Genomic DNA, 21,913 nt, shown 5'->3' on the forward strand with positions numbered 1-21,913 from the left:
TGCTTATTTTCAGAAAATCCTTGATATAGTTTCTGACCAAGAATTGCTTGACGTTTTTTATATGTCTTAAAATAACATATTATGCTGTCAAAATAACTTTTGAGCTGACTTTTCCTGCTAATCGAATATTAAGATATTTTTTTTATTCCTAATTAATATTACACGTTTATAATAGCTCTGATTTTTGTTAATCAGGAAACTAAATGTCTAAAATGTTGTTTACACCTTTAATGACGTATCATTTTGTATGTTACCCAACAGATATTAATTTTAAGTGCTTAGTGATATGTTGATGGTGTAACTTTTCCAATAAATAAATAAATAAATAAAAATAAATAAAATTAATTTTTATATTGATTTTTTTATACAATATATACTTACTTCACAACTTACATATAACAATATAAGATATATTAATATGATTAATTATTTTTGTCTTAATCGTTATGTTGTTGTTTTGCTTTCTGCTCGGAATAGAAGATTTACTTTGGCTTATCAAGTGAGCATACTGGCACGGTTCCAAGAAACGGTAACGCAAAATAAAATAAAATAATGTATTATGTAACAAACAGCTCTTACGATCAGCTGACTGCTAGCTGACAGGGTCAATAAACTTTAAGTGTACCGATAGTGTAAAATGGCGTGTTCAAGTTATTTGAATGGAGTACAAAGGATACAAATGCAAAGGATTCTCTTGATATTCTTCATAGATATAAAATTTAATTTCGAACTGAACATAGTTGTAGTGACAGTGAATTAAATGGATGATAATTTAAAACTTCAGTTGGCGTTTCTTGGTGGTACACTGACTGTGACGTTTAAAGATATGACGCATCTTATGCCGTTGTGCCTTTTTCCGCCGTCGCTCTCCACTCCCTTGGATGTGGAAACTGTTTTCTTGTCTCTATATTGTTCTATTATGAATTATTTCAAAATCCATGTGTCTTTTCATATGCCTGGCAGGATAAGTAATACTTTTTTTTATAATCAATTATCTAAGATTTGCGCGTCACGGTTTCAAACTCAAACTCAAATTCCTCTATTCAATATAGAAGCATTATACTTACTTATTGATAGTCAAATTAAACACCACCGGTTCGGAAAAGGAAACACCCTGACCTGAGAAGAACCGGCGAAAGAAACTCATCGGGTCTTTTTTTTGTCAATCTAATTAAGGTTTACATAATATATCCTTAAAATCAAAGAAATGCTTTAGAATTTAGGATTTTTTTTATTTAAGGCATTCATAATGTATAAGTTACCGTTATATTTAATTAAAATACCGTTGCAAGTGTTCTTTTTTTAATAATTTTATAAATTCTTGTTACTAAGTTTCAGATTAACTGTAACAAACATGAAATTCATGCATATCGCGTCAATCTACATTTCAAGCAGTTGAAACTGCAAAGCGGAACTACTTATATAATACATACATATATATTATATACTAAAACCTACTCCGAAATGCTCGGCATCTTCTGTTACAAGTTAAATGAATATTTTTTTGGCCTTAAAAAAAATTATCTCAACATTTTTTATATCGAAGTACAACCCCGGAGCTATCTGCATTTACATTAACAGCCTGTAAATTTCCCACTGCTGGGCTAAGGCCTCCTCTCCCTTTGAGGAGAAAGTTTGGAGCATATTCCATCACGCTGCTCCAATGCGGGTTGGTGGAATACACATGTGGCAGAATTTCGTTGAAATTAGACACATGCAGGTTTCCTCACGATGTTTTCCTTCACCGCCGAGCACGAGATGAATTATAAACACAAATTAAGCACATGAAAATTCAGTGGCGCTTGTCTGGGTTTGAACCCGAAATCATCGGTTAAGATGCACGCGTTCTAACCACTGGGCTATCCCGCCTTCGTATGTTTAAACTAGTATAAAAGGTAGCAACTATTAGTGCTAAATAATCTATTCAATATGTCTAAATAATATATCCTTCTGCCCGTATTGGAGCAGCGTGGTAGAATATGCTCCAAACCTTCTCGAAGGGAGAGGAGACCTTAGCCCAGCAGTGGGAAATAAACAGGCTATAATTGTTTGTTTTTAATCTAAAATTTAATATAAGTATTTATTTCTCATTGTCATTATAATTGAAACAAAAGTTATACCCCCATTAACGAAATGCTTCAAGAGAATTGTCCTCCCAGTCGCCATTATCAGCTAACAGCCGCTTATTTTACGCCCATTCCATATTCATTATCAAGTAAAGACTTTTATATTTGACGTCATTAAAGCAAAATTTTGTTTTTCCAACACCCCTCCGTGAATAATGACATAAATAATGATGACGAATAGTATCGAGGGACGATGTATGTACATTTGATTATAGCTGGCGAATTGTTTTTGCGATGAAATCGACGGTAATTTCTACGTCATCACTTCATAGTATAAAACAAAGTCGCTTCCCGCTGTCTGATACATAGATTGATCATCATCAAGAGGGTGGTTTATATGTATAATACACGCATAATATTGTAGAGAAATCCTGATAACCACTGAGGTTTCTAATGTGATGTCGCTTACATTGCTAGCTGATCCCTACGAGATAGATCAAAATAATGTACTACAGTATTGTACATCTTAAAAAGGGCTACAAAAAAGTCCGCGATGGTTATATATATCTCATAGGGATAACCCACAATAACAATTTCTTATCCTACACTTTTTAAGAGAAATAATGGCTTATTTACGAAGCGATTTTAAGCAATACAGCTTTTATCATTATACAATTAAAGTACCTTAAATACATTGTGCATTTAATATAGATCAATATGGCCTTGAACTGACTGACAGAGCTGTGTACGTTGTATATAAAGAAATTCTGTAGTATATTTTGGGTAGGGTCGCTAGTTTTAAAATATAATCAAAGCTGAGTGAATTGCAATTTTAATTTTATACCGATAAAATAGAGTACCACGCCGCTTCGCCACGAGGTCGCAATATTTTAACTAGATATTATTTTAAACATACAAGTTTGAAATACAAAATGAAAGTACACACTGTTAACATTATAAATATTATTAAAAAAAAAATAAACAACAACAAGAACAGTTTTTATTGTGTTTTAATAATTTAATGTCGCTTATCACTTTCTGGTACTTCAACATCGCGTTCTGCGGTGAGTTCTGAATTTGTTCTTCAAACAGCTGCGCTGATTTGAATTTAATTTTCTGAGAAATATCTACAGATAAAATATAATTTGGCTGTCAAATAAATAAATGATATGTGATATCCGGTTAGACATGTTTAATTAACAAATAATTAATTGTTGTTTTTTTCTTTGTTTATGCAGAAGCTGTAAGATAAAAATGTAAAAATTTTTTATCCAAGAAAACGTACAGTCATTATTGAACCGACATTTTATAGAATCAAATTAAATTGATTACTACCTACTAGTTTGGAATTTAGATTCACAATTTTTTCTTCGCCGCCGAAAGCGAGATGTGTTATAAGAACATAAAAAAAGTATTGTTTTGGTTTGATCCCGTAATCTCCGGACTCCTAGATTTACAAATTCAAACCGCTGGGCCTTCGAAAACGAAATTCAAAAATTGTTATTCAATCGCTGGTCATCCAAAGTAAAATCGGGAATAGAGGCCTAAAATATATCTGCGAGCGATAATAAAAAAACAGCATCGTGGGTGATTTTTTCTGATTGTGTCATTGTCATCGGCCGAAAAGGCTTTTCCGCCCTTTTTGCTTGAAAACACATTTTTTTAAATATTTAACTGAACCAGACTTAAACAAAACAAGGATAATACCTGTACCTGTCTATTTTAAGAGTAGCTTGATCTTATATAGAAGAGTAATCCTAATTAATACGTTTACCCGAATACCATTTAGTATGAATGTTATTAGGTAGAGAAATTATTTTCTGAATCGCTCTAACGTTTGTTCGCCGCAATATATATGTCTCTTCGTTTAATATATAAAGTTCTAATCCTATGTATAGACGTCCTGAAGACGTTCTAAGCGCTCCCGACGATATTATTAAATCGGCGAACGCGAACTCGATAGTTTAAAGATTACAACACCGACCCTAACAGCGGGGTCGAGGTCCCTCTTTCATTACCACTATAAGGCTTTATAGCACACTAATTCTTCCCTCCAGGCGTTGATGGCGTTCTAAGCCTAGGTCCGGCCTCACATTAGGCACCCTTAGGACGTGCGTACTCTGAGCCCTTAAGTGGTCTTCCAATATCCGGCAGAGTCTTATATAACCTGCCCGGTGACGTTGTAGAGGTCACTATGGACAGTCATTTAAAATATATATATATGTATATAAAATTTAAATTATTGGAACTTTTATTACCACGTATTGATATCAACCGGAAGTGGTTATTCGTATCGTGACTGTACAGTTTGACTAATACATAATTAGCTCAATCAAAATCGATCCAATAGTTTCTAACGCAACAAATTGAGGAGAGGAACGTCGTCGTGACGGTTTTATTTGTATTGATATAGGCAAACTTACTCCAAAGTAGCAGAATTAAGTTTTAGAGGTCGATAAGAACAGGATGTCTATTCATCAGTGAAACCTTCAGAAACTGCTACTGGATTGAGTTAATTATAACTTTGTATTTCAAGAGGCAAAGACGAATTTATACAAATAAAATCTATGTAATTAGAATTTATTATTGTCAAACAAATTTGGTCCTTATGTTGACTATCATTGGGTTGAGTCCATTATGTCTATTCATTTATAGGAAACTAGTTACCGTCCGCGGCTTCGCTTGCGTTTTAGGGGTTGTTCATTCGGTGCTAAGAGTTAAAGTTTCCTTCATACTAAATTACATTCTAAATTAAATACGTTTCAGTAGTTTGGCCGTGAAAGAGCAACAAACAGATAGGCAGAGAAAAGCCACTTTGGCATTTAACATATAATATTAATATAGATAAACGAGCCGAGATGGCCCAGTGGTTAGAATCCGTGCATCTTAACCGATGATTGCGGGCTCAAGCCCAGGCAAGCACCACTGAATCTTCATGTACTTAATTTGTGTTTATTATTCATATCGTGTTCGGCGGTGAAGGAAAACATCGTGATGAAACCTGAATGTATCTAATTTCATCGAAATTTTGCCACATGTGTATCCACGAACCCTAATTGGGGCACCGTGGTGGAGTATGCACCAAACCTTCTCCTTAAAAGGCCTCCGCCTTAGCCCAGCAGAGGGAATTTTAAAGGCTGTTAACGTTGAAATAAATAAATGTATATAAACATGTAAAGTTTGGTATCGATCGATATGAAACTGTTATATTATGATAGTCCATTGTCTCACGTGAGTACTATTTAATCTGTCTAAATATAGGTGACTAGCGACCCAACTCGCCTTCGCACGGGTACAGTGTATTAATAAAGATATATGTTATAAATATAACTTATATCCTAAAGCAATCACTAATAATGTATCTTGCAGTGTAAACTTTTTCAAAATTGGATCATTAGTTCCGGAGATAACTCCTTACATACAAAAAAACATACAAACAAATTTTACCTCTTTATAATATTTGTATTGATAAAATTTACCCCAATTATCATAAACTGACTATCGTCTCTATTTCTGCCTCGAGTATATCATAATGAGATACTGAAATAATTTGTTTTTAGTGAATTGAGATTAAACGAATCAAAAAACTCACCTCTTCATGATACAATGAAAATTAGTTTGTAGTTTTATTTTATTAATATGTGAACTTTCATTCAACATTATTGAATTGCATATGTCATATATTTCCAGTTGAAAAATACAGTATAACCATTTTGAGCATTTTTAACAACAACAAATTTGCTATTTAAAACCGCTGGGGTTTACGATGATATTTAGGTTTGAATATTTATTGTACGTATTGTAGAGTACTAACTTTTCTCTATTCTTTTGTTTCAGATTAAGTTTACAACAATTATTTTTATAAAGAAACAATGTCTAGGAACATTGAGCTTGTAAATCACCACACCGAAACAAACTGAAGCTGCCATGACATCGGAAGAACCAATCGATGTTGTCGCAAAGAATGCCGACGCTAAAAAGGCAGACACGAACTATCCCGACGACAGTCAAGAAAACAGCAAAGCAGACAAACAACAGGATCGTTTAAAATGTTCACACGAATTAATGCAACTCGTGTATGAATTGCCCATTGAAATAGACGATACGGAACACGAAAACAACAATATGCTTAAGGAAAACCCACCGATAACTATTGTCGAGATTACCGAACAGAATGGTTGTGAAACGACTGTAGATAGTACGAGGCAATGTGATAGCGATTATTTTAAAGAGTCTAGTCCGCACGATTTAGGCAATAAGGTCGTATATGACGTTTTGACAACTAACGATTTGATAATGCAATGCGGTGACGAATTTAAGGAGGTTATAGACAGAACGTCACCGGATGATACCACTGATGAGGATTTGCTAGAGTTAAAAGCAATTTTGGATAGTAAGCCTAAACTTTTGGAGAGATATATTCGAGAATGTGCGTCAGTGGATGAAGTGAATAGGTTACATAGTTTAACGTCATGTGGTCCGCTATCTCCGAGGCCGCGTCATGAAGCAAGGAGTACGTCAGTTACGTCAGACCTGTTTCAATTATGGCTATCTTCTTCACCTGTTAAGGTAAGTGCTCATTGATTCACTGCATTTTTGAAGTCTATGATAAAAAGTTTGCTATGGTTATAAAATATATCGTTCAAGATTAAAGTTTAGTTACAGAATAGATTTGATGCTGTCAATTGAATATTTCAAAGAATCCAAAAAACGAATTGAGGATTTAAATGTATCTATATCTATTAAAGATTTAATTTTAAATACCTAACTGATAAAAGTAGCAGACCGGTAAACATAAAACTTATACCAAAAGATGCATCGCGTTCAGTACACAATATTATTATATGAGTACCTTTTCCCAATTTCATCCATAAACTTGATAAATACGAATTCCATGTTATTCTATATATATCAAATATATAAAATATAATATGACAATACATATTATTTTAAATGACATTTTCACTTGGAACAGGTTTTGAAATTTTTAATGCATTTAAAACTAGGAACAAAAGTAACATCCAACATATTGCGTACGGCAATTTATTACATCCTGCTTAACGCGAGTTCCACCGAGGCAACACAAAAGCTAGAAATAAACAGAGATTTTCCGGAAAACATAAATTTTCACATTTATTTTATTCAAGTAACTATTGTGCAAAACAATTTACTCTGCGTTATATTTTCACATATAACTATATATTTTACGGAAAGTCTCTTGTCACATACTCAACGTCTTACTGTTGTATTAATCAACAAACGATAACAGGAAAAACCAAACGTCTTACCCGAGTAAGGGTAGTAGGTTTATATGTATATCTATAATTTTATTTATACGTCTATATCGATATATATTTTCAAAGAGAACGCCTCCAAAATAGTGGCCGACTGGCAACTAAGTACACACACACTAGTAAACTATGTATTATGAAGTTTGGCGTTTCAAGTGCAACTGTCACGCACACCAAGATAATAAAGTTGGCTCGTCTGTTCTAGCTTTTTTGTAGTGCGACACTTTATCTACACTACACTTTATCTAGATATATAAATATAAACTACGGGGATTTGTATTTTTATTCTGAAAATATACGGAAAGATTTCGTAGCTTTACAGTTTTAAGTTTCACATTAAAACTGTAACATTTACTAATCATTCTTCGTGTCTATTTGTGTATAAATGGACTATTATTCAAAGAATGGAAAATGGATATTATTTCAAATCAAGTCATTGGGTAAATTTAATTGTATCTATACACGCAATTGATAATAGAATTACATTTGTGATTTTTTTTTGTCGTTTATAAATCAAAATCAAAATATACTTTATTGAAGCAGGCTTTTACGAGCACTTTTGAATCGTAATTTTACAAACTATATTAAGTGAAGCAACCACCGGTTAGGAATATAGATTTTACCGAGAAGAACCGGCAATAAAATCAGTAGTTACTCTTTTTCAACATTTTTTTTATCAGTATTTAAAACGGTATATTTACCATGTTTTTCGTGAACAAGACGTTCGTAGATAATGTCGAAATATCGAACTCCACCTCCACCAAATAAAAATAAAAAACATTGTAAATATCCAGTTTTAAATACTGATAGTAATAAAAATAACCATGTTAATTTAAAAATCTTATATATATGTAAATAATATATATCCTGCGTGAAATTCAACAAGCATAACTCCACGCTTTTTTATCATCTGTATGATCATGTATTGAATAATATGATTTTTTTAGAATACGAATAAAATCTACGTTCTTTTCATTTAGTTTCACCATTAATTTAATCATAAGCAATTTATCTATTAAAACTGTTTCTTTGCTTAAGTAAATATCATTTATATGACGCACCGATATACTTATTAATTTATATTTAAATAATAACGTAGAATTGAAAACAGTATTCAAAATGAATAATACAAACAGATATTAACATTATCTTTAAATTATTGGATGATTTGCTTTATTGGTTATTTTAAATTGTGTTTACTTGCATGTGCGTTAAATTGAATTAATAAAATATGCCATGTGAAATGGAAAATTTATTTCATTTATTAATGACCTCGTGGTTAGTGGTCACCACGGATGCATCACCAAACACGTTAAGTAACAAGTTATATTTCTTGTGGCTGATATTGTCTCACTCACCCTTCAAATACACAGCAATACGAATTATTGTTGTTTGGCGGGAGTAAAATCGATACCCAGACAAGCTTAGACAAAGCCAAGAAAACCATTGAACTTAAACATTCGTCGTGTTTTTATTTACATTGATGATTTTCATGAATGTTCTGTCTTCGGCAACATCTTAAAATAGATAATGTTTGCCAGTTTGACGATGTTTATTATAGAAACCTATCACGTTACAAGAAACCCCTGTAAAGTTGCAAAGCCGTCGAGTATAATAAACCTTCCAATCCTTGGACCTTCCGACTTAACCTGTCTTCTGACTTACATTTGAAGACAGAATAAACCTATTCATTACTATTATTAGCGATCTCATTTCTCCAGTTTCTCTTGGAAAAGATCACTTTATTTATGGTTCCCATAAATAAGGTAATGATAATTTCCTTGTATTCTGATAAACACATAAAATAAATTATATGAAATATCGTAAATCGCTTGTTGGATGTTTTTGTTGTTCTACGGCGGTTTTAGATAAACGCTATTTTTCGTTTCTCTGTCATCGTTGATTTTTCAAAAAAAGGAGGCTTTGTTTATCTAAGCATCGGCTAAAAAAGCATTTCTCAAGTATCCATTTGAATTTTATGATAAAAATACTTAACAGACAACGCAAAACAGGATAACAAAACGGATTATTATTTAATGGTTTTCGCGTGCTACTTCTTTTAAATACAAATCTAAGTTTCGATTGCTTCGATATTTAAAAAAAAGTAAATAATTAACTTGAAATTAACTGTCGCTGTTTCTATGAAAATAAATAAGCAACTAATTATAAACTTACGTATACAAATATGACCTTTTACACTTTTCAAATTGAACTTGTATTTTTGGAAATATTACGAGGTATTTAAATAAATATATAAAAATACGCGGGCTGTGTTTTACGATGTATTAACAACGTAAGGAAAAGTAGATCGGATAGCGAAGCCTTATACATCATTGTTTATAAATAGCATGGGATACAATCGTTATTTATTCCATATAGAGTCGGGACTATTATCCTAACTAATATTTTAAATGCGAAGTGAGTTTATCTAATATGATTTCTAAACCTAACACTAGATCATCATGAAATTCTGCATACACATTTTCATGGTTACAGAAAAAGACATGGCGTACCTAACACCTGCAACATACCCCTAAAAATACAAAAAAACAAACGGCATAATATCAAGAAAATATAATAATGATCATTATTGCTTAAAGCTTACAGATATTTCACTTGTTGTTTAACGACCTTCAGAGAAAGGAAACACTAATGATCTCAGGTAAGTTATTTTACAGCCAAACACTTACCTCGCCGAAGTCAGTCGTAAATTCTGGACGAAAACATTAAGAGAGTAAGATTTTCTTACAAACAAAGTGTTCTGTAATGCGTCTGATCTATTTGGAAGATAAGTAACCAGCTATTTATCGTTATTCAATGTACATATGTATATAAGATACGAAAAGTTTACTGTATATTAGCTATCCCAATTCCATGGCTAAAGTTGGAAATGTACTCTTACACCGATATTACAAGGCAAGGCAAACCTTAAAATCACTCTTTCCTTAACTGGTAGTAGAGCATTACCACATTCTGATCGTAGAGCCACCATTAAGTACACGTAATAAAAACCTTCAGAAAGATACCTGGACAACCAGTCCGATGAGAGAACTGGGAGATGGGAATTTTACCTGGTAAATCCTCTGGGATTACCACATTTGGTTCGGCTCAAAGAATCTACAGCAACTCCAATATAATGTCTCGTGCTGTGCATTTTTCATGACAATGGAACTCTTATCGTCGGGAATATCTAAACTCTTTTGTTACGTAATCCTGAACAAACTTGCGAATCTTGGTAGAACTAGCGCCAAACCTTCTCTTCATAGGGAAGAGAGGCTTAAGGCTTAGGATTTATAATTCTAGTGTAATAGTGATAATTATTGTGTAATCAAGTCTCAAGTCCAGTGAATGATATTAATTATCAAGAAGTAAGATTTGATTGTCTATAATAATTGTAGATTATTATCTAATCTAAATTTACACTTAGTACCTATGTACGTACTTCCGCAACTATCAGTTCGTGTCGTCGTCGTTTCAAGTGCGCTTCAAAGCTCCCATTTCTCTGCCTACCGCATGCAGCATGCAACATGCCTGATTTTAATCTTATTCTTAAATCTATTAAACAAAGACAAATGCATTTGTTAATAGGGTTCTTTGCAAGATCCTCGTCAGTTGTCTGCTGACAAGCATTAATACACTAAGTGTTGTTTAAAGTTTTGTTTATTTGTTAAATCTTAGTTCCCAAGGTTAGTTGCGAATTGGTGATGTGAATAATGGTTAAATTTTATACGGTGCCAATGTATGTATAAGTGCGACGGTGATCACTTACAATCAGACCATCAGGTCGCCCATACGCTCGTCCCCCTACCTATTATATATAAAAAAAAAACTATGTATATACACTGATGGGTTCTTATCAATTAAAGTGAGATTATATTTTACTTTTAAAATTGTATTTCATCTGGGAAGTAACTGATTTGAGTCGATTTGACTTACATAAATCATGTCTTTATTATATAGATCAGCATATAAAATAAGTTTTTATTTCTTATTATAATTTTGATAATGATATAAACGATGTTCCAAATCCATCAAAAGTTTTCCAATAACACACAGAGAATGTGTATTATTTAATTTTATCACAAAAGGGAATTACGTTTCAAGAGAGGTTATTACTATGCGAAGTCAGTCACCAAACCAACTAGATTATTGTCAATCATAACCAAGATTAAAATTAATCCGACAAGGCCATCACAAATTAAGTTACGCAAATCGTTTGTTTATTATTTACATGGGGATAGACGATATCATGCGATACGATGCCTATATGCAGGCATTCCAAATGTATAATTTCTAGAGCAACAATTTTTTAGTTTATTTGAGGTTTTTTTTTGGAACGGAAAGTTCTTTTACGCGGCTTATTTCTCAAATCGGAACGCAATACATACAAAATATTGCCGCTTATTGGCGGTAGAATATATGAAAATGAGTGGGTGGTATCAACCAAAATGGGCTTGCACCAAGGCCTACCTACGGCTAACCCTTCCTTTCATGATGAATTAAAGATCATCCATTAATTACAATTACAGAATTTTCATGGTTCCATTTCATTAGACGTATTAAATTAATTATTAATAATATATATTTATTAATTATAACTAAAATCTATGAAACAAATCAAGTCTAGTGGCGCATAGATTTTGTAAGAATTCATTTATACTTCTTAGTGCCAATGACTATGTAAGGTTACCACTCAGCATCAGGTGATCCATTTGGTAATCTGCTTAAAAAAATGCTATTTATGACTACCAATTATTAGTACTAGAAGATCCCTTCAAATCTCGGATTAAATTTAGAAATTATGTCGCCGAATACATTTAATTTTTATTTCAGTTAACTAATCCTGAATTACATTATTTATATTTTCAGTGAGATGCCTCGTTAATGTAGTAACTGACTTATTACCTTGTCGATCTGACCAAATATCAGATATAAAGTTATCGGGTTTTTGTGTCAAGAAATTCGTAATACAAGTTCGTAAAAATTGGGGTTATGGATTTTTTACCAATCTCTGCGATTCCAAAGTTTTCTCATATGTATCCGTTGCGCCTACAGAACGCTGGTTCGGCGCTCTGGGGAAACTTCCTCGGATGACAAGAGTGATCTGGCCCTCGCATTCGTCTCTTGTCTGTAGGGTAACGTTAACCCTTCCTATCTTCCAGTTCCACCTTACGCCTTCACGGCCCTACATTCACGCCCTATATAAACGCCAAAGGTCGGGGTTGTGTGAGGGTCAAACGACGCCTTCGTCAAAAGTAAAAAACATTCGTATTCTATAAAAACGTTATCAAATTGAGATCTAAAATGCTATGACCCTTGTGCCAATAATTGCATTAGCGGCCCACTTACGCTACAAATCAAAACGAATCAAATATCATCAAAAAATCAATATATTTATTTTCAAAATAATCTAAATAAATATTTCGACGAGTGGTTCAGGGTATAAAGACAAAATAAAATTGAATACTTATATTATTATTATTACTCTATCAAAATGAAACTTCTCTCAAATGAATAAATATTAATACTATTGTAGCATAAATCTTATTATCTTATACATAAAATTTTGTTTCCTTTGTTACCTATTAATAAAAAGAAACTTCATTCTTGTGTAAAGGTTGTTTATGATTTGCTGAAAAAAAAGAAGTTTATTTTGAATTAAAAATACAGGTAATACATAATTCCTGGGTTTTTGTTTCTGTACTATAATTTCGCAGATATTTTTCATTGGCAATTTATTCAAATATTTAAAAAAAAAGATAAATAAATAAGGCATATTCCTACTCAATACGCGGTCATATAATCGTAGATGCATTGTCAAGTAGGATATAATGTTAATTTAACGGTATTGAATAAGTAATTTAATTATTGAACAGTAGTATTATTGGTAACATTGACTACTCTCATACTAAGTAACTCTTAACTACTCAAACTACTTTTAACTTTGCGTAAAAATCATGTAAAATGACGATCCAAGTATGCTAGTTAGACTGTACTTAATTAATAAAGTATATTTATTTATTTATTTATACTTTATTGCACCCAAACTTAAAACTAAAAATTACAATATTGAAACAAAAAGTTGCATGTATATTTTATTATATATTATTTAGATTGAGTGGCCATAACCAAAACGCATTGGAGCAGCGTGGTGGAACAGGCTCCAAAACTTTCTTAACCCTTTAAGAAGCTGCCTTAGCCTAGCAGGGGGGCAATTAACAGACTGTTACTTGAACATGCTAGATCTGGCGGACAACGATATTATAATAAGTCCAACATACTAGACTTAAGACTAAATGTATGCAATTAATTATTTACAAAAATGGTACAGCGATTTTCGAAATATTTCTATTAGAGCAAAGATTAAATCCACTCCATTTAGTGGTAAAATAGCAAAGTTGGCAACATTGTATAATTGCGGGAATCCGTTCGGGAAAAATAATCCTATAAAAAGTATAAATTCTAGTCTTTGTTTTTAACTAAGACTTCCAGTCGTGTACAGTTTAATACTTTTATCTTATATAATTATATCTCGCAGCAACTTTAATTAGCCTTTTAATTAAAAGCCTTCTAATGCTTTGTTTTTCATACTAATATAATAAACTGTTTTTTTTTTTTTACTTGCTAAACCATGAAACTACAAGACCGATCGCAAAAAACAATTTGATAGCCCAATTCTTTGCCTCAATTCCAATCTCGCTGCGGCCCACGGGGGCGTAGCTGAAACTTTTGCAAACCGGTAAAACCTCGTGAATTAGTTTTGAATAAAAAAAAGTGAAAGGTCAGATATTGAGAATCGAGTTGAACATATGAATTAGTTATATTATAAATACTGACGATGTGCAGATATCTTATCTTTTTTATTTTAACACTTGAATCAATAGATAACGCTTAAAAGCCTCTAGAGAGCTTCGTAGATTATCAGAACCATGGACTGTCAGCGATTACAATAGATATTCCGCATATAATGAAATTCTCATATAAATAACCTTTGAAATAAATCATTCAGTTGGAGTAGTAATAATCAAGGGTATATTCGTATTTTAAAGCCATTAAATGTAACGTAAGAGCCGAGGTGGCCCAGTGGTTAGAACGAGTGCATCTTAACTGATGATTTCTGGGTTCAAACCCAGGCAAGCACCACTGAATTTTCATGTGCTTCATTTGTGTTTATAATTCATCTCGTGCTCGGCGGTGAAGGAAAACATCGTGAGGAAACCTGCATGTGTCTAATTTCAAAAAAAATCTGCCACATGTATATTCCACCAACCCGCATTGGAGCAGCGTGGTGGAATATGCTCCAAACCTTAGTCCAGCAGTGGGAAATTTACAGACTGCTAATGTATGTAACGTATACGAATGTAACGTCGCTGTTTATTAAAGACGACTTGGCCCAGACCAGGCGAGAAATAAAGATCATTATGTGCTTATTTTTTTTAAAATAATATCATGCACGACGTTGAAAAAAAGCATACAATTTTAATAAACCACAAGTTTATTCAGCAGCTAGCATTGAAGCAGTATTGTTGAGTAGAGCAGCTTCTTTACTTACTAGAGTCTCTGGGTGCGGAATTTTTTTTTAATCAAACTGTCTCATATCTATACTAAGATTGATAAATTTAAATCATTCATAAAAAATACATTAAAAAAAAGGAATATTATTCAATACATGATTATAAAAATATAATAAAAAGGCGTGGAGCTAATACTGGTTGAATTTCAGGCACGATATGTTAGTATGTATATATAATTGTATTTAACTAGCATAACTTTGTATTTTAATGTATGAATAGTAACTACTGAGTTTCTTGACGTTTCTTATCGGTAAAATCTACGTTCCAAACCGGTGGTAGCTTCACTTAATATAGTTTTGCAAAATGACAATTCAAAAGTGCTTGTAAAAGCCCACTTGAATAAATTATATTTTGATTATAAATGACAAAGTAACTCTGTCTGTCGCTGTCGGCCAAATCACTAAACCGAATTTGATGAAATTTCATATGAAGCAAGCTTGAACTTTAATGAGTTACATATGTAGGTTAGTTTTTTTATTGCCTCACCCATAAAATACTCATAATTATTTCTTAAAAAAAAGTAACATTAATTTTATTTTAAATTTGGAACATAATATAAAAATACAGGCACTATTGAGCGTGACCAACACGAATCATACGCAAACTACTTTGTAATCCTTTTTAAATGTAAGTTCAAAGATGCGAATAATTGATTAGAGGCACTCGGTTATTGCGTGGTCCGTTAAGCTAATCTAAAACCCTGTTAACCACAGCATTGATATGAGTAGAGTATTATATACCTCGTGTACTTAGATAAGATAGTTATGCCACATAAAAATGACATTCGGTATCCGCAGTGATTCTCTGCCGACAAATATAATCTAGCTTACAAGGCTGCTTTTCGATTGCGAGGTCCTGAATTCAATTTAAGAGAATACGTCGTGTACGACGTATGTGTGATCTTATGTCGGTTGTTTAGGTTTGTCATTCCAATGGACTAGTAAGGCTAAAAAAAAAGCGATGGTATTATTAAAATGTATAGCCGAGTAGGCAAATTTAATTATTTAATGACAACAATCACCGTCGCTCCAACCATTGCCATTAAAAAATGAACTAGTCATTGCTTAAAATTATTTCAAAACTATGAAAATCGATCAAAGTATTCTGGCACTTATTCAGTCATTGGGCTTACCAAAAATAGAGCGTATCAAATAACGAAATAACAGGCGAGCGATCCAGACGTACTAAATTAGTTTACTTGATATAGAATTAAGATAACAGAACGTCAGTAAGCAGGAATCGTTAATTATGCAAAGAGAAAATACCTTTTAGGTTAAAACATGCTTTTTAACACCACACCTGTATATTTTGGGCGTAACGCTTGCTTACATTACAGACACAAAGTGATACACTTACTATTCAATATAAGTCTAGTTGATAACGGATGAGGCTATACTGCTTGCTAGGCTAGACTTTTAATTAACGCGATATAATTGGCGAAGAGCTTAAATAATCTATGATATTTTTATGGATTTGCATAAAATGGCGCTTTGAACACCTACAAAGCTGTTATATTTAGAAGTAAAATTAAGGAGGGAATCAATAGTTAAGTGGAATACTCTTGTATTATAAATAAAGAAATATTAATCAGGAGCTGTTAGTAGAGCACTATATAGCTGTGCTGTTAGCAAATCGCATGGAATAGGTAAATCTAAGATTTGTTTACATTCCTTCCTCGATTGGAATACGCTATAGATAGTTGGCAAGTTTCCTCTAAGATCGGAAAATGTAACCAATGTGGTCAGAAGACAATGTTCCTTACATATTTACAATGTATTTGAAATTGAAGGATCAAACCGAATTCAAAGTCATAGTCCAAGATATCTCATGTGGTTTCCAACAGAGAAGAAAGGAGACACGCCATCAATTTATCCGCTGCGTCAATTTGTAACTTCAAAGTCCTGAATAGTTGAAATGTTTTAAGTAAACACATTCTTGATGTTAGTCTACCAGTTATATATAAACAGACACATGTACGATATTGTTCTTGTATCATATACCCCGAAATAGATGTTGGTATATCTATTTAAATTGATAAATTTTGAAATCGATTTGATAAAATTTAACACATGTATTCGATAGTCGTATTGATAAATTAACTTTGCATGTCACAATTAAAGTCTAAATCAGCGTGTGTAAAAATAAATTTAAAAGCACACAATAATTAAATTAAAAAAAAAGCTTGTAAAACTATGGTTTAAATTGTAAAATATTAATTGATAATAATAAAAAAGTATGTAAGTATAACTAAAATAAAATAAAATATATGTACATTGTATATATATTTTTTTTAAATGGGAATCAATTTTATACCTTCGACTTTTTTGTAGTTCGCCGCTAAATAGCGCTGCAGCTCATAAATTTTCATAGAATAATAAGTATAATGGTTAATGTTTTTTTTGGTCTTCTTTCATTTATCTTCATTGTACAAGATAGATTTAAAGCACCGGTTCAGAATAAAGTATCTACTGGGACTACAAGAAACTCAGTAGCGACACTAATTTATATATCCTGACAATTCATTCTGAAAAAATATGTTTTAATAAGCAATAACAGACACAAAAGGCCATATGAACTTTAGAGAGGGGTGGGATCTTTCTTCAAACATACGCCACATAAGTGGCGTAAAAAAAAAAAAACATTAGTGGAAAATGCAATCTTGATCAACGCTACAATTGAACCACGTGGTTTGTGAACGAAGACGTTATGTCCTTTGTACCTGTAGTTACACTGGCTCACTCTCCCTTCAAACCAAAACAAAACAATACTGAGTACTGTTGTTTTGCTTAAGATATGTCTTATGAAAAGGTGGTACCTATCCAGACGGATTTCCACAAAGCCTTCCTACCAATAAAAGTTAAAGAAATAAAAGTCACTTTGAAAAATAGATCGTAGAAAACACCGTAAGTTTAAATGTTAACAAGGTAGGCGCTGTAATTACAGCTGTGCAGCAAAGTAAAACAGCACGCATCGTAAAACATCCCATTATTCCATTGTAATTAGGTTAAGCATACTTCAACCTACTTCTCCTGAGCTACGTAAAATAATTGCACAGATTCTGAATGCATCTTCTATGTCTTTAAGATTCCTCTTAAGGTCTTATTAAATAAACTTTTGTCGTTTTGTTTAGTAACACCTGTGTAGGTGCTTTTGAAGAGGACATTTCATGAAAATTCTACCATTATGTTCCAATGTAGTTTGGAAAAACAGGTAAATTAATATCATTATACACATACAGGTTTTCTTATGTTTTTTCTTGATCGATAAACAAAGACCTATTTTGTACAGAAACACATGACAACTCTGATTAAACTCATTGGCATAATAAGGGTAACAAACCTTTTGAACCCGTAATATTTGATTAAGATTTAAGTATTCTAACTCACTCAGCACTCACTCAGCCACCTTTGATCATTTAGTTTATATCTCGTTAGTTTAAAATAGTTTTATCAAAAACCTATAAATTAAAAAAAAAAAAAGGTTTATCAAAAGCCTATAAATCTCAACAACCTTTTGATTACCTGCTGCAGTGCACGTTCTGGAAAGTATGTCCAAGTCCAGTTTAGGGACTTAAAATCACTCTTGAACAAAACTGAGAACGAAAAAATTGTATGACTAACAAAATTATGTAATTGTCACGTCAATAGTCTAAAGCGATTGCAAGTGAGATGCGCAGGTACTTTATACTAATATTACTCTATCAGAACCAACCGGATAATCCGAAATAATTACGTACCCGAGACCGAATCTGAAACTGGAAAATTATGATTATTATACCGTATCTATATCCAGAAACGAAATTAAATATCCATAACATCCCTGATACGTACCATACATACATGATATGATCATCTTCTTCAAAATACGCAACGTCTTATGATAGTTTTTTCACCGAGGCATTTGTAAACAATTTACCCAAGCTTCGTTTTATGAATGACTACTATTTTATTTATGAAATTTATAGCTCACAAATCACGGGATATACAAAGCATACAAAGGCAGTCGTATCGCAGTTGCGATCTCTTCCAGGCAACCTTTGTGTCAGAAAATTTAATAGGAATGAATAAAAAATACCAAATACAGAAAACAAAATAGGAATATAAATGAATTTAGAGCAATGCGAAAATAAGTTATAATGATGTTTTTATATCTTATAGTAATACACGTGAATCTATTCAGGATTACGCAAGATTATCAGTTATATAAACGTTGCAATTCGGACCACTTATGAAAATGTCGTAGACCCCGTAGCGCGAGCTACACGAGGGAAATTAGAATTGTATTTCTTGAAATGTTAAATCTCGATACTAGTATTACTCAAGATTATAAATATATTTTTTTTGCTATAAATTATGTATGAAAAAGCCCGACTGATCATGTCTGCTAAAAAATGTTTCAAGGTCAAATGTCAAAAAGATCTGTTTATACATATTTATCTTAAGCGGCGAGCGTTATAAAAATAACGGTGACAATAATTGTAGATCATGCAATTATCTACACAAATCGTAGAGGCACTCAGGGTAAATTATTATTATTTTTAATTAATTAATCCTAATCCTTTAAAAATAGTGATTTTAATTAATAATTTGCATAGAGCTCAAAATTGGTCGACATTGAAAATAATATATGTATATGCCTATTTCCGACGTTTCAATTGATCTCTTAGTAATAGTAAATCTTAATTGCATGATCTACAATTTTTGTCACACTTACATGCATATGACGTAGGATCGGTCGGGCTTTTTCATATATCATTTTAAATAGTATACCTATGATCGATACCAATTTTCGGCTCTATCCGAATAATTTTAAGCTCATCACTATATTTTTTACTACTTTTACCGGATTAATAATACCGCAATAAAAGCCGAAATGGGTCCATGGTTTGACGTAAATCTTCACCGCAGAGTGTGGGCTTAAATTCAGCCAAATGCAACCAAATTTTCACGTGTTTATTATTCAAACTGTGAAACGTTTACAGGACTTTATTTTTATAAAACAATCAGATTCATTGTGGATTTTTATTTCTCTCGTCATTACTTCATTCACACTGTTGTATCTAATTAGATAATTTTTATTTATCTTAAAGTTGAGCAATATCCAGTTACTAAATTCAACAAGCTATTCGTTTTGCTTACAAGGCGTAATTAAAAAGCATCCCTATAAAAAACGTTTCGTAATCGAAGTCTCACATATGTGACGTATACGAACGACTTTAACTTTGCTAATCGTAACTGAAAAACAGTTTCTGATTGACAAAAACTCATTAAAATTCGTTAAATATAGAAGCCGAGTAAACGTTTTAAATACTGTTGATTCATTGCTCCTTTATATAATTCGTGTATACTCAGCCAGGCTGAATGTTCGGTCATTAGCATTGCCTTTGTCATTATTAGGGGATTATTTATATACTCCCAGCGGTTGGTATTATATTGCTATTCTCCAGGGTAATTAATGGTACAGAAATGGCAATATTTCTTAAGCATGTTTGACGTTAATTTATGACTTTGAAGGTATTTTTACTTGATATGTTTTCTATTGACAGGATCTAAAATGATAAACATATGAGAATATTTTTGAAATATCAGTCGTGTTTATAATCTTGTCGTATTGATCTTTGTGATGAACACACACACACACAGTATTTAAAATATTTTTCTTAAAAATACATTTAAAGGCAAATGTCCATCTCTATGAGGATAGGACACTTGTTTATTATTTTCGTAAGAAACTACAATTACACAATATAAAAATTATGAGGAACAAAGGCGATTCGTCGCAGCCGTGGTAGCGCTTGCCGTTGACTACCCCACAATAATGGCGGCGTTCAACATTCCCGCCAACCATCGATACGACGCTTCACCAGACCGACTACCTGACAAATCTTGTTTCCTCGTAATTTAAAAGAAGGCGCTAGTGAGCTTAAAATTTAGACTTTGTTCTTTGTTGTGACGTTGAGTTTCAACCTTTAGGGTTCCGCAGATCTTAAGAAATAATCCTAAGTTATATAATGAAATATGTTTTTTTACTTGTTTGTTACGTTTTCATGTCCTAACTAACCTCAACCGATCATCATAAAATTTTGTATACACATTGTCAGCATTAACAACGACATAGGTTAGATAAATCGAGATAGATTACTTAAATATTATTAGGATGAACGACATAAATCAATGAATATAAAATATTCTGATTTGGAGCAGCGTCGTAAAATAAGCTCCCAGCCTTACCCCCTCCCCCCCCTCCCCGCAAAGGATAATAGGCTTAAATCAAACTGTGTACTAGAAATTTACGGATTGTTAGTTGAGAAAGTAATATAATACCATCCAAATACACACATACACGAAATTTGAACATAAATTTATTTCAAGTAAAAGTCCCTCGCTGTCTCAAAACAATTTCCCGTCACCTCGAAACAACAGGATATGTATTTCGACTACGTAAATCTTATTTTCTTCCTATATCGTAATCCTTTTCGTTCAGAAATGGAAGTTCAATTTTTATACTAACTAAGCTGATCCCATAGCTATGTTCGTGTAACGTGAGATCGTTTTGTTGAATTCCGTGGGCTCTCATGACGTTGCTCAAGTTTTGCTGTAATATATGTTTATAATAGATATAAGATTTTAGTATTGAGTTTTTTGCCGGGTCTTCTCGGTAGAATCGACATTCCGAAACGGAGAGAAATTTATCGTCGCCTTCAAACAATTAGTTTGTTTTAAAAATAAAAAGTGATACGTGTATTGGCACGCTTTGGACGTAAGACCGACTACGGGCGTTATACCCCCCATTCGGTCGCGCTGTGTGCGTGGCGCGTATTCATCATGTGTACACGTGGACAATCACATAGAAAAAAATATCTCAAAACTCAAACTCTATGTGTTACTTATTGCTTTTCTTTTAGTATAAACTAACTGTTGCCCGCGGCTTTGCTTGCGTGGATGTTGAATATTTTTACAGATTAACTTAAAATGTTACGGTA

The 21,913-nt window shown here is 32.6% G+C and overlaps 1 protein-coding gene across 1 annotated transcript in view; it reads left to right on the top strand.

The window, feature by feature from the left end:
* Positions 1–21,913, top strand: part of LOC113398115 (cGMP-specific 3',5'-cyclic phosphodiesterase-like) — a 122,868-nt gene that overhangs the window by 60,639 nt on the left and 40,316 nt on the right. The window contains exon 3 of the mRNA XM_026636704.2: positions 5,904–6,635. Within this exon, the coding sequence (XP_026492489.2) occupies positions 5,994–6,635 (642 nt within the window). The 5' untranslated portion in view covers positions 5,904–5,993. The remainder of the gene's footprint in view (positions 1–5,903; positions 6,636–21,913) is intronic.

This window comes from Vanessa tameamea, chromosome 24 (assembly GCF_037043105.1).
Source record: "Vanessa tameamea isolate UH-Manoa-2023 chromosome 24, ilVanTame1 primary haplotype, whole genome shotgun sequence".
In the NCBI taxonomy this organism is placed as follows: domain Eukaryota; kingdom Metazoa; phylum Arthropoda; class Insecta; order Lepidoptera; family Nymphalidae; genus Vanessa; species Vanessa tameamea.